The sequence below is a fragment of the Macaca fascicularis genome, chromosome 18 (genome assembly GCF_037993035.2).
Source record: "Macaca fascicularis isolate 582-1 chromosome 18, T2T-MFA8v1.1".
NCBI lineage: Eukaryota > Metazoa > Chordata > Mammalia > Primates > Cercopithecidae > Macaca > Macaca fascicularis.
The window spans coordinates 47101034-47116127 of record NC_088392.1 but is presented as its reverse complement, the minus strand read 5'-3'; the positions used below and the strand labels follow the sequence as shown (position 1 = coordinate 47116127).

General features: G+C 36.1%; 1 protein-coding gene and 1 long non-coding RNA gene across 4 annotated transcripts in view; one reads left to right on the top strand and one right to left on the bottom strand.

Moving 5' to 3' along the window:
• The window catches only part of LOC102133752 (uncharacterized), a 301673-nt gene that overhangs the window by 256303 nt on the left and 30276 nt on the right, over positions 1–15094 (top strand). The gene's annotated exons all lie outside the window — the stretch shown is intronic.
• RIT2 (Ras like without CAAX 2) overlaps positions 7561–15094 on the bottom strand; it is a 436154-nt gene continuing 428620 nt past the window's right edge. For all 3 annotated transcript variants that reach the window (XM_065533894.1, XM_005586822.4, XM_074022477.1), the window contains exon 5: positions 7561–8052. In XM_065533894.1, coding sequence (XP_065389966.1) covers positions 7825–8052 — 228 coding nt within the window. In that variant the 3' untranslated portion in view covers positions 7561–7824. The remainder of the gene's footprint in view (positions 8053–15094) is intronic.

Here is a 15094-nt window from a genome sequence, read left to right as displayed (position 1 = left end):
GGATATGAGTAATTTCTATTGTTAACCTATAAAATCCTAATGAATTCAGAAGATATGATATATAGTGTATTATACAATATGTTCCAGAGGCCAAGCTAAAGCATTCAGGGAATGTCGATCTTTCTATATCCTAATTCCATTCCCACTTTATATAGTAACTGCTTAGTGCTCAGAGAGGTGAAGGACTTGACTGACCCAAAGTCACAGAGTCTATGATTCTGGCACGAGGCAAACAGAAAGCTCTTGAGTCTATAACTGATAGAGTTTTTCAGCTTACTAAACATCTGCAGGGTACTGACACATTAACAGTGCTTTTATTTCTCACTTTACCTGTTCTACATTTAAACGTATAGTCTAATTGCTGTAAATACAGCATTTCTCACCAGTAATAAATTAAAAACCTTTGGCAAACTTCTCTTAATTGATGCTTTCACTCCCTTGTCTACTGTACTACCCTGAAGGGAGTGACTTTCAATAGCATTGCTTTCAGTGTCTTATTTGTCTTACCTAGAAAGGAAGGCAAACAGTCCTCATATTTTTAAAGGAATTTAGATTTTAAAGAGACACTATGGATCTGTTCCAGAAGCCATATTTTAAAACGTATTTATTATATGGCTTTAATTACACCTCCGGAGAAGACTGAACAATGCAACACAGACAGTTCACAGCATAAATTATTGTTACAATCTTAATGGCATAACAGGTGCACAAGGAAAATATGGTTGTTCCTTCTTTTGAGATTAAATTTACTAAAATATCTACTTTTGAGATTATATTTACTAAAATTTTACTAAAATGGAAAATATAATAATCTAAAGTCATTCTAGCAAAATTTGATGTCTGAAGTTTCACTCAAGCCTAAAGTTGTCACGTCTTCTTTCCATTTGCCTCTTCCTTGAGTTTTTCATCACCGGCATTTTTACACTGGATTTTGCCATATTAAGTCCCTAAATGGCAGTGAAGTGTACTTCAAGGAGCTTGACTGACCTCACATACCTCGGGACTTTCCCTTCCTTGGGGCCTCAGTTTCTCTCTCTATATGGGAGGACTGGGTTGAAATAATTTATGTGGTTTCCTGAAACACTGTTTATCTGTTATGTAATTTAACTTTTTCTTTAAGAAACAAGGTTAATTTATATGGAATATTAAAAAAGTGGATGGGATACAAATCACATTGACATTATCATTAAAACTATGCACCAGTTTTTTACAGGGCTAAAATGTTGATTTATTAATGTACTCTTTTGTCCATAAGAATTTATAATTTGGGCAAGTATTTTTGAAGGAAGGCAGAGACACCAGGTTTCATATATCGTGGGGAATTAAAGGTTGAACTAGACTGAAGCAAATGGATGAAAAAAGTAGAATATGGTAAATCCAGGTGTGTTTTGCATTACATTCTTACTTCCCACCCTGCTTTGTTGTTCCTCATCCATTTATTCCTCTTAGTAATCCTTTTATCCTGTGGCCCCTGGTTACTTTGTTCTATCCCATAAATCCAAAGTCTTAGGTACAATAGATGATTTATACCTATTACCCACAAAATGATGAATGGTCTACGTTCCCTTTCTCATGTTCAAATTTCATGTGTTCTTTGATCCTTCCACCATAGGCCCCTTTGCTCAGTTTCCAAAAATAGCAAGTAGATCCTATGACAAATATATTTATGTTGTTGATATTTTAATGAGATAGCTAGATTTACTATTTTCTTAACATTTACATTTAATAGTGGGTGGGTGGGCTGAAAGAATGGCTGCACTTCTGCTATCTAACCCCAGATAGAAACTCTAAGAGAAAAGCTTCAGGCCAAGTAGAAGTGTTTAAGCACAAGCTGAAAATGGAGGATTTAAGGTAGGTAGGTTTTAGGGCTCAGTCTTAAATCATGTAAAGACTCACATCAGAAGAGCTATGACATTTTACACAAAGTTGGTCAGAAGGCTTAGTCTTTTTTTTTTTTTTTTTTTTTTTTACCCTTTTTTTTTATTATTATACTTTAAGTTCTAGGGTACATGTGCATAACGTGCAGGTTTGTTACATATGTATACTTGTGCCATGTTGGTGTGCTGCCAACTCGTCAGCACCCATCAACTCGTCATTTACATCAGGTATAACTCCCAATGCAATCCTTCCCCCCTCCCCCCTCCCCATGATAGGCCCTGGTGTGTGATGTTCCCCTTCCCAAGTCCAAGTGATCTCATTGTTCAGTTCCCACCTATGAGTGAGAACATGCGGTGTTTGGTTTTCTGTTCTTGTGATAGTTTGCTAAGAATGATGGTTTCCAGCTGCATCCATGTCCCTACAAAGGACACAAACTCATCCTTTTTGATGGCTGCATAGTATTCCGTGGTGTATATGTGCCACATTTTCTTAACCCAGTCTGTCACTGATGGACATTTGGGTTGATTCCAAGTCTTTGCTATTGTGAATAGTGCCGCAATAAACATACGTGTGCATGTGTCTTTATAGCAGCATGATTTATAATCCTTTGGGTATATACCATTTAAAGCAGTGTGTAGAGGGAAATTTATAGCACTAAATGCCCACAAGAGAAAGCTGGAAAGATCTAAAATTGACACTCTAACATCACAATTAAAAGAACTAGAGAAGTAAGAACAAACACATTCAAAAGAAGGCTTAGTCTTAAGTGTGACATATGCAATGGAGATCTATCTGTCATCTATCTGTCTGTCTGTCTGTCTATCTATCTATCTATCTATCTATCTATCTATCTATCTATCTATCTATCATCTATCTTTTTGTTTGTTTGTTTGAGACAGAATTTAGCTCTTGTTGCTCAAGCTGGAGTGCAACGGCAAAATCTCGGCTCACTGCAACCTCCGCCTCCTGAGTTCAAGCGATTCTCCTTCCTCAGCCTCCTGAGTAGCTGGGATTACAGGCGCGCACCACAACACCCGGCTAATTTTTTGTATTTTTAGTAGAAGTGGGGTTTCACCATGTTAGCCAGGCTGGTTTTGAAATCCTGACCTTAGGTGATCTGCCCGACTTGGCCTCCCAAAGTGCTGGCATTACAGGCGTGAGCTACTGTACCCTGCCTATCTAATCTATCTATCTATCTATCTATCTATCTATCTATCTATCTATCTATCTATCAATCAATCATCTATCTATCTATATCTATCTATGTATCTATCTGTCTGTCTGTCTATCTATCTATCTATCTATTATCTATCTATATCTATGTATCTATCTATCTATCTATCTATCTACCTACCTACCTACCTACCTACCTATTTAAGATGAAGTCTCGCTCTGTTACACCCAGGCTGGAGTGCAGTGGCAGAATCTGGGCTCGCTGCAAACCCCTCCTCCAAGGTTCAAGAGATTCCCCTGTCTCAGCCCCCGAAGTAGCTGGGATTACATATGCATGCCACCATGCACAGCTAATTTTTGTATTTTTAGTAAAGACAGGATTTCTCCATGTTGGCCATGCTGGTCTTGAACTCCTGACCTCAGGTGACCCACCTGCCTCAGCCTCTCAAAATGCTGGGATTATAGGCGTGAACCGCCACGTCTAGCCAGATCATTATATTTTTAAATTTTTAAAATGTGTTTCCATATCTTGAAAGTTGTATTGACCCATCATTGTCTCTCTCTCTCTCTCTATATATATATGTGTGTGTATATATGTACACACACACACGCATATATTATATATATGCATATATATACATACACACACATATATATATGTTTTTTAAGATATATAAATATATCTTTATATATATTTAGTGCTTCAGTGGAAGAACAGAAGCCCCCTAAAAAAGGGCATCATTTCACTACTTTGACTACTAAATTCTGTTTTGTTTCTTATCAGAAGAAGAGCAATCTTGTCAGATTACTTAAAAGAAAAGTTCGAGCTTGCAGTGAGCTATGATCACACCGTTGAACTTCAGCCTGGAAAACAGAGAAAGACCCTGTCTCTAAAAAAATTAAAAAAAAAAAAAATAAAGCAAATGGGTCACTCACCAGAATCTTCTTCTTAACTCACCACTCAAAGTCTTTCAGGCTGAATATGGTGTGAGGTTGCTTTGGGAACACTGGAGCTACTGACAAACTTCCTCATAGCCGTGAGCACACACAGTATTTTCAGGCAACCTCCATTCCCATTGGTCTGTGCTTGTATATCACTTTTGCCAAGGAATGTTAGGAATAAACTGGACTCCTTGGGGCATCCACACATGGGCTAGACCGAGGGGGTGCAGAGAGCTAGAATAGCCTCACTGAAGCAGTACCCAGGGATCACAGTGCCCTCTTCGTGCATGCCAGGGATCCAAAAGAGAGGCAGAGGTGCTGGGCAAGGTGGACTAGAAGGACCTGGGTCAGAATAAAGACACTGTGTTGGAAAGGACCTTGAGACCCATGGAAAAGGGACAAGATCATTGGCTCCCGTAGAGACTGGCTGTTTTTCATGACACACTTTCCAACCCCTGACATACCTCACAGTCAGCCCAGTAAACAGAGTAAGACAAGACCTTGAGTTTAAAAGATCACAGAAAATACGGGGGATACCACAGGGCATAGAAGATAAGAGAAAGAAACTACTACCATGAGGTCACTAAAGCCACACCTTTCTCCTATACTCAGATGCAATTTGAAAAGGAGAATAAACAGAGAAGAACTTTGAATAATCAAACAGTGACCCAACTGCACACAGCAGAGGTTGGTTAGTTAAAGAAATGCCTTAAATTATTGTCTCAGATTAGCACTAAATTACTGGCATGAGCTAAAATTTAGTCCCATCTACCACCAGCTCCCCATTAGTCAGGGGTTCATGAGAAATAACATATGAATTATAGGGAAATAAAGCAGCTATCTGTTCCTTGTGCATCTGAGCATCATACAAATGATGTGCAGCCCAACTGCCCATGTTTTTTCCTCATTGATATTTTCTACAGAAGTTTGCAGGTTCAACTAGTGCTTCCTGAACAAAAAATATAACATCTTAGGCTCCCATTTGTCTCTCATCTGAAAAGTTATTTAATCATGTGTGTCTATAAGATAAATTAATAAAGAAATACTCTAACATAGGTAAATGGTACTTTTCTGAGGGGCAGAGATTGTATTCAGAATTTCCCAGTACCTTTTCACCAAATACACACACACACACACACACACACGCAGTATCCAGAAAAGTTTTTGGTACCTAGTAGGCATTTCATTGCTATTTGATAAATTGTGTGGGGTGACTACACATTGGCCTACAATGAACATTTATGCATATTGGGCAAAAGCTTTCAGAGACTTGCTTGGCAATGAAGGCGTATGCACACTGTAGTTCTCTGAGTTTTTGGAATTACTTAGATGTCCTTAGTCTGGTAAGACATTTTCAGGGATATGATTAGAAACAAAATCTTGATAATTTGTCCTTACACAAATTATCAATATCAATAGCCCTTGGCATAAATATCTAGGTTTTATTATGGGACACTTTCTTTTGGTTCATTCTTTTGAAAGAAAGACTGGTTTAAAATAATGCTCAATGTCTGCCTGTCTCTGCTGGTGATAATTACCTTATATTCTTTTAGCATGTGGGTTATAATTTATAGAACTCCTTTCTACTATAGAATAAAATGATTGGACTTTGTATTTGTTCCCCAATCCAAGCCTCACTGACGATTTCTAAGCTACATAAATATTTTCCAGGACTCTAGAAGCATAAGGAAAGAGATAGAGGAAAGGAGAAATGAGCTATAGAACTCTAGAGCCAAAGGCAGAAGAGTTGACAATGAAAGATGAAAGTTAAAATGTATGAAGATTTGATTGTGCTAGAAAATGTGCCAAACACTATCATTTATGTATAAGGCAATCAACAGGTTTTCAAAAATGCAGGCTTATCATTAGAAAATAGGTGCCAAGTATTATTTCCTAGATCGCATCTTCTGGTAAACAGGAGAGTCACTGATGGAGGGCAGGATTCGTAGGGCCTTCCCAGGTTTGGAGGGTTCTGGGGCCCTGTGCTGCAAAAGGCAAAGAATGTACTGGAGGTGAGTGTGCCCGTTTAATGGGACAAAAGCAAAGGATTAAACAATCCAAGGCCAAGAAAGGAGAAAACAATGACCTAAGACTGTAAGAAAGAATCTTGCTATCTTAATGTCTTCATGTTGTCTCCATGTTTGTTATTATTATTTTTTTGGCTTTCCTCCTAATACAGTGGATCTGGTTTTAGTGGCAATATAAGATGTGGCAATATAAGATGGGGGAAACTTGATTAGTTTGTGCCTCACTCCTTAGAAGATGTGGCTTGAGTAAAACCCTAGGGATAAAGTGGCAGTAGTTACTAGCATAAGTACATGACAATGTCCTTGATCCCAGGGTCTAAGAGAAAAAAAGTGAAGTCTAAGTGGGTTTGAGAGACAGCTTTGGCCTCAAGCAATAAAAGGACCTGTAAGTACAATATCGTGAAAGGCTAATTTCCAGTTCAGCATCTAAAAAATGATATTCCCTAAATTCTCTTTTAGCTGTATCTGTATCACGATGTAAAATGTCTTTTTCTTGTCTGAGAATTTGTAATCTCATTGTTCTCTCAGTGGAGTGAAACTCATAGGTAAATGTTAAGCTACAGGGCCCATGTTTGAGTGATTCATTTCTGAATTCTCAGAGTTTAGCAAGTACCAGAGGCATTGTGAATAATGAAGAAGAAGTGAATGAATATTGAATGATAACTATGCCCCTCATCTCTCTTTTTCCCTAATTAATGATTAAAAACAGTCCTCAACCCATGAAGATGGGCTTGATAGATTCCATCGCATGCTTAGCTTTATGGTTTTCCTCTTCACGCTTGCCTATTAAACATTCAGAACTGTGCTCTCTGGTAGTGTATTTTCTGAGCTTGAATTTAATAAACCCATTCACACTATGAGAAAAAATGAGTGAATGGGCAATTTCATTTTACGTGATGAGTCATTGTAAAACAAACAAGAGAAAAGCCTCTGGTAGCATTTCATGTAAGGGAAGAGAGGAGATTTTGGCAATATAGGGAGCTCATAGGGTCTCTGGAGCCCTCAAGTCTCATACCGTGCAAATGGTCCTGATGCGGGTAAAGCAACCCTAAGAAGGACTTCTCAATGAGGGGAGCAAAGCGTCTTTTAATGAGCTTATGAACCACCAAATTCATAGTAGGTTCTCTCTTCCCACTACAGAGACAACATCCTTTTGCCACAGCCCAGTGCCTTCACTGTGATAATTTTGCCACAACTTAACTGGGGCAGAGCACTGTAAATATGTAGATATTTTATTTCAGCTCTCCAATGACCCAAAACCAGTTCCTATTATTAATAATTCCTGTAAGGTTTATCTCTGGAGCATTCAAGAAGAAGCACCATGACTTCTACAATAAGAAAAGACCAGGCTGCAGATTTCTGCCCTGAATTATATCCTGAGCTTCTTCATTATTTACTGAGATTCCTGAAATGCAAACAACCAGAGTGTTATCAGGCAAAGGCAGATCCCCTGAGCCTTTTATCATTCTAGCTGCAATTTTGCATATTTCCTTTATAACCAGACAGCATACCAAATGAAGCTAGACTCTTTAAAGGGAAATGAGGCAATTGGAATGTCAATTTTATTTAGTAATATATTGTAAAAACTAAACAGCATATCCAGCTGATTGACAAAATCCATCCAACTGTTAAAGGCAAAACAAAACTATCTCAAGAGGTACAGTTATGCAGATCTTGCTTTTACCTACAGGCAGATATTTAAAGAGAGAGAGACACACACACAGAATATTGAAGCAGAATGCTACATATGGAATTGTCCAACTAATAAAATTCAGAGAGAGTGAGGAACTCAAAAGCAGGGATATCATGTCATATTTTCTCTCTTCTTCTTCAAAGAGCCTTTTAGCTTCTTCCACAGGCTGTCTTTCCTCTTCAGTTTCTTTTCCATCAAGGATGGCATGGACTCCTTCTTGCGAATTTCCCTCACTAAGCCATGAAAAGCATCATCAATACAGAATCTGAGGGCTGCGGAGGTCTCAAAAAAACCACAATTATATTCTTGGGCCAGATTCAAGCCTTCTTCTGTAGAAACCTAAGGAAAAAACAAATAATATTTAAAAGACAGAAAGAGAAAGACTCTTCAATTAAAAATATGTTCTCTACTAGAGCTGTGGACCCCAGTTACATTTAAAATATATAGCAATGTGAGAATTTGTTTTAAGAGAGAATCCTAGAATTTTAGAATTTGAAGGACAAATGAGAAGTTAGAATCCTTGAAAGGATGGCTGATTTAAAAATTGAACTAGAAATTAGCTCTCTGGAATTCAAAAAAGCAACATAGCAAAGTGGTCAAAGAATAGCTTTATATTAAATCTGCTTTGTTTCAAGTACCAGCTGAACTACATTTCAGCTTTGCAAACTTGGGTAATTTTTTTGACTTTTTCCTCCCCCGATTTCCTCAGTGTAAGATATTAATATCTACCTCAAAACCTCTTTGTTAGGGTTAAGTGAGATCATCTAGAAGAGGCACATGCTGGGCACATGTGTAAAGCTCTATAAATGTTAGTTGTTATTATAGTCCAGAGCTTTCACTTAAGAGTAAATTGAAGAGATGGAGTTATCATAAAATTTAAAAAATAATAATCTATCAAAAGAAAATGAAAAGCAAACACCACCATTACGGGTAAATAAGCCCCTCTCTAGCCAAATATTCTGGAGCAGGTTTGACTCTCCATAAGTTTTGGTGGCACTTATCCAGACTGTGGTTCATGCTGTTGTAATAGATCTCTAGAGATCATAGACTGACTGAGGCCAGGGACCATGTCTGTCTCACTTGTCATTCCTTTAGTATCTACTACAACTCCTGGTGCCTACATCACCATTAGAAGTATTGGAAGAGTTTAAAGAATGATCAACAAAATTACCCAAGGTTGAATAAATATTAAGTAAAATATAAAGATAAATTATACACATATATTAGCACAGTGGATTCTATGTTCCTGTAGCTGGTACTAACATTCCTACTCAAAATTTAGTGCTCCCATGAAGCCCTACCAGATTATCAGTCCAGAATCCTGAGTTACCAGGACTCTGAATAATAAATAGAACTCCTAACTCACCCATTTTGGATGTGTGGTATAACTAAGAAAAAAAAACAAAACAAAACACACACACACACACACACAACTTTATTCTTTTAAGTTGTTGACATTTTGCGATTGTTGCAATCAGGGCAGAAACCAACTTTTAAAACTGTTACAACACATCATATGGTTAGTAAGTGGCTGAGCTGGAGTGTAAAAATCTATCAAGTTTATCTGATCCCAAAGACAGGTTCTAGATTGATCTCACTACTGGCTGTTAAACAGAGATGAGTAACTTGTTACATTTTAACCCTATGAGATAAAACATGTCTGGATTCTCTCTCTTTTTAAATTTTTTTTCATTCCTGCTGGTAAACATACCAATTTTTTTAAGCTCATTTCTATCTTAAAATAACTTAAGAAATGCAGTGAAAACAATCAACTAAAGCTAATAACATTCTGAATTGCCAGCAATTAGGCAAAGTTGTTTATTAAGTAACTTCCCTGATTTTCAAGTTATCACAAGTGATAATCTTACCAAATGGTATGACACTGTATAATGTGGGTTACCATTTATTTTTCAGTCACCTGTAAGAATTTTCCCCACCCAGAAGCTAATGATGCATATTTTACGTTTTTTTATAGCAACACAACAGTTCTGGAATTATTTTCTATATTTATTGGCCTTCATTAGATTACACTCATATTAATACAGCCTAAATGCCTCTGTGACTTGCAAAATATTTTTTGTTTTGTTTTGTTTTGTTGCTACACTGCTTTCTAGCAGCCAAGGAGTAGATTTTTGACAGCTCAGCTCCAGGCTGTCAGGTGGGTTCTGGTGTATTCCTCTTGTCCTCTTATTTTGGGACTCAGGCTATGAGAGACCCTCTTATCTTGGAAATGATATTCCAATACTATAGAGAAGATTCACAGGAGGCAGAAATTATTTTACCTATATCCCAGGGGCCAAATGACACATGGAGAAACGTAAAGTCAATGAGGCGGGACATATGCTCAACTCACATTGAAGCATGGCCAGAATGGAGAGAAAACACAGAATTTCAAAAGAATGATTCAATTGATCACAGTTAATATAAATGCATTACAGTCTCCAACTTTAAAAGACAAAGACTGTCCAACCAGATTTTACAATAATCACTTGCAGTTGCAGTACATTATATGTAAAGATATAGAAAGTGAAATTTGAATGGAAATTTACACATGAAAAAAGCTACTGTAGTTTAAATATCAGACAAAGTAGACAGTAAGTAAAAATAGAGCATTATTTGAGCAAAAGGGAAATATTTTATAATAGTAAAGGAAGATATTATACTAATTAATTATTATGTACTAAAAATATAGTCTCAGTTTAAATTTTAACAGTTGACAAAATAAAATCCAAAAGTTTAGTGGGATATTTTAATGTATCTCTCTCAGCAATTGAAAGAACTGGTAACAATCCTATTGACACTACTCCACAAGATAAGGAGAGAATCCTCTCTCCCTAAATCATTCTATGAAGCCAGTATCACTCTAATACCAAATCCAGGAAAGGACATAACAAAAAAAGAAAACTACAGACCAATATTCCTGATGAATATAGATGCAAAAATCCTTAACAAAATACTAGCTAACAGAATCCAACAGCACATCAAAAAGAAAATCCACCACAATCAAGTGGGTTTCATACCAGGGATGGTTTAACATATGCAAGTCAATAAATATGATACACCACATAAACAGAATTTAAAACAAAACTGACATGATCATCTCAATAGATGCAGAAAAAACATTTGACAAAATCCAGCATCCCTTTGTGGTTAAAACCCTCAGAAAAATCGGCATAGAAGGGACCTGCCTTACTGTAATAAAAGCTATCTATTACAAACTCACAGCCAATGTAGTACTGAATGGGGAAAAGTTGAAAGCTTTCCCCCTGAGAACACAAACATGACAAGGATGCCCACTCTCATCCCTTCTATTCAGCATAGTACTGGAAGTCCTAGCCAGAACAATCATAAAAGAGAAAGAAATAAAGGACATCCAGATTGGTGAAGAGGAAGTAAAAATGTTGCAGTTTGCTGATGATATAATTTTATACCTAGAAAACCCTAAAGACTTATCCAAAAAGCTCCTAGATAAATGAATTCAGCAAATTTCAGGATACAAAATTTATATACACAGATCAGTAGCTCTGCTATACACCAACAGCAACCAAGCTGAGAATGAAATCAATAACCCGTTTTACAATAGCTGCTAAATAAATAAATAAAATACTTAAGAATATACCTAACCAAGGAGGTGAAAGACCTCTACAAGGAAAACTACAAAACACTGTTGAAAGAAATCATAGATGACAGAAACAAATGAAAACACATCCTGTGCTTGTGGATGGGTAGAATCAATACTGTGAAAATGACCATACTGCCAAAAGCAATCTACAAATGCAGTTTCCATCAAAATACTGTCATTCTTCACAGAACTAAAAAAAAAAAAAAAAAAAAAAAAAAATCCTAAAATTCATATGGAAGCAAAAAGAAGAGCACATAGCCAAAGAAAGACTACGCATAAAGAAGAAATCTGGAGGCATCACATTACCTGACTTCAAACTATACTGTAAGGCCATAGTCACCAAAACAGTGTGGTACTGGTATATAGGCATATAGATAAATGGAATAGAATAGAGAACCCAGAGGCTGGGCGCGGTGGCTCATGCCTGTAATCCCAGAACTTTGGGAGGCCAAGGCGGGCGGATCACAAGGTCAGGAGATCAAGACCATCCTGGCTAACATGGTAAAACCCCATCTCTACTAAAAATACAAAATATTAGCTGGGCGTGGTGGCGGGCGCCTGTAGTCCCAGCTACTCAGGAGGCTGAGGCAGGAGAATGGCGTAAGCCCAGGAGGCGGAGTTTGCAGTGAGTCGAGATTGTGCCACTGCACTCTAGCCTGGGCAACAGAGTGAGACTCCATCTCAAAAAAAAAAAAAAGAGAGAGAATAGAGAGCCCAGAAATAAAATCAAATACTAACAACCAAGTGATCTTTGACAAAGCAAACAAAAACATAAAGTGGGGAAAGGACACCCTGTTCAACAAATGGTGTTAGGATAATGGGCAAGCCACGTGCAGAAGAATGAAACTGCATCCTCATCTCTCACCTTATACAAAAATCAACTCAAGGTGGATCAAGGCCTTAAGTCGAAGACCTGAAAACATAGAAATAATAGAAGATAACACTGGAAAAATCCTTCTAGACATTGGCGTAGGGAAAGACTTCATGAGCAAGAACCCAAAAGCAAATGCAACAAAAACAAAGATAAATACTTGGGACTTAATTAAACTAAAAGTTTCTGCACATCAAAAGAAACAATCAGCAGAGTAAATGAACAACCCACAGAGTGGGAGAAAAGCTCTGCAATCCCACAGAGTGGAAAAAAACCCACAGAGTGGAAGGAAATCTCCACAATCTATCCATTTGACAAAAGACTAATATCCAGAATCTACAAGAAACTCAAAGAAATCAGCAAGAAAAAAACAAACAATCCCATCAAAAAGTGGGCTAAGGACATGAATAGACAATTCTCAAAAGAAGACATACAAATGGCCAACAAAAATATCAAAAAATACTCAACATCAATAATGATCAGAGAAATGCAAATCAAAACCAGATGCAATATCACCTTACTTCTGCAAGAATGGTCATTATCGGAAAATCAAACAATAATAATAGATGCTAGCATGGATGTGGTGAAAAAGGAACACTTTTACACTGCTGGTGGGAATTTAAACTAGTACAAACACGGTGTAAAACAGTGTGGAGTTTCTGTAAAGAACTAAAAATAGAACTACCAGTAGATCTAGCAATGCCACTACTGGGTATCTATCCAGAGGAAAGTAAGTCATTATACAAAGAAGATACTTGCACATGCATATTTATAGCAGCACAATTCACAATTGCAAAAACATGAAACCAGGCCAAACAACAAGTGGATAAATACACACACACACACACACACATCATGGAATACTACTCAGCCATAAAAAGGGACAAAATAATGGCATTTGCAGCAACCTGGATGGAATTGGAGACCATTATTCTAAGTGAAGTAACTCAGGAATGGAAAACCAAATATTGTAATTCTCACTCATAAGTGGCAGCTAATGCACTATGATAATGCAAAGGCATAAGAATGATACAATGGACTTTGGGGACTCAGGGGAAAGGGAGGTGGGGGATAAACAGCTACACATTGTGTCCAGTGTACACTGCTCGGGTGATGAATGCACCAAAATCTCAGAAATCAACATGATAAAACTTATTCATGCAACCAAATACCTACTGTTCTCTCAAAACCTATTGAAATAAAAATAAGAAATAAAGAAAAAATTAATAGGCAAATATTCAGTAAGGATATAGGAGACTTGAACGAAACAAACTCAACTGATCCAATTGACATATACAACATGCTATAGCTAACAAATGAAAAAGTCACATTCTCTTCAAGTTAACTTGGAACATTTATAAAAATTGACTTTATCCTAAAGTGAATCTCAAAACATTGCAAAGAATAAAAATTACAACATAGTCCAAAATAAATGAAAATGATCTAGAAATTAAAAAATAAACTCTACTAAATTCCCAAATATTTGAGAAAAAGTATATATGTAAATAGTCAATAGGTCAAAAAAGAAATTACACAAACATTTTCAAAATATTTGAAACTAAATGCTAGTGAAAATGTACTGAATCAAAACCTAGAGGACTATCTATAGCTTTATTCATAATGATGCTTATAGCATTACAAGCATGTTTTTAAAAAGCATAAACACTCAAGTTTAATGATCAAAATATCAACTACAAAAACTAACCAGAAAGCTCAGCAAATTAATTTAAAGAAAGCAAAATCAAAGAAATGATAAACATAGAAATAGTTAAAAAAAAACAAAACAATTATGCAATAGAGAAGACAAAATCCAACATGAATTCTTTTTATAAAGATGTCAAAATTTATAAAGCCCAGGCAAGACAGATTAAGGGTGATGAAGAAAAATAAGTCATAAATAAACAATATTAAGAATGAAATAGCATATATCACTTCAGATACTACAAACATAAAAAAGATAACATGTGAACATGATGTTTGTCTCAGTATATCAGAAATATTCGGTGAAGGAGTAATTTCTACCAAAATATAATTTTCAAAAGCTTAAATACAAAAAAAAATAGAAAGTCTATATTGTCCTAAACATTACACAGAAAATTAAATTTGTGATTAAAACCTTTCCTACAATTTAGTCTCTATGACCAGAAGTCTTCTTCAATGAATATGTGTAGATATATGCAACAAAGACATGCAAATTGTTTACAGTAACATTATTCACAATAGCAAAAGCAAGCAAACAAAAACACTGAAAGCAACACAAACCTTATTACCAGGAGATTTGATAAATAATTTGCTATATATTAATACAATGTGATGCTGTTAAATGTAAATAAATGACATAGTATTATATACAACTTAGATAAATCTTACAAACATAACAATGCTGAGTGAAAGAAATCGGACCTAAGAAACGTTGTTAGTAAATTTTTAATTTTAGTATAGTTTTCTATTTACAGACTATGGCAACATATAATTCCCATTTACCCCACATCTAGTTCTCTCTATTGTTACATTAACACATTACACAATTACATTTTTCGAGAGTTTAAAAACAGAAAAACTATTGTTTAGTGTTAGGAGTCAGTATAGTGTTTCCTTTGGGAGGAGATACTAGAAAGTTTTCTGGGCGCCTTTAATAATCTTCCATTATTAACCAATATGGTGATTTTAGGTGAGTTCATGTTGTTGTAATTTATAAAGCTCTATAGTTATAATTTGTCTGCTTTATATGAAATTGCAATTAAACACTCAATTAAATAAATGCATTGTAAAACATGCAGCACTCCCTTTGAATTTGGAGTATAATTTTGTACTCTAGTATAGTAATATTTCTGTAGCTAAATATTGCAACATTCACAGCAAAAAGGATATGTAAGATCTCCAAATCA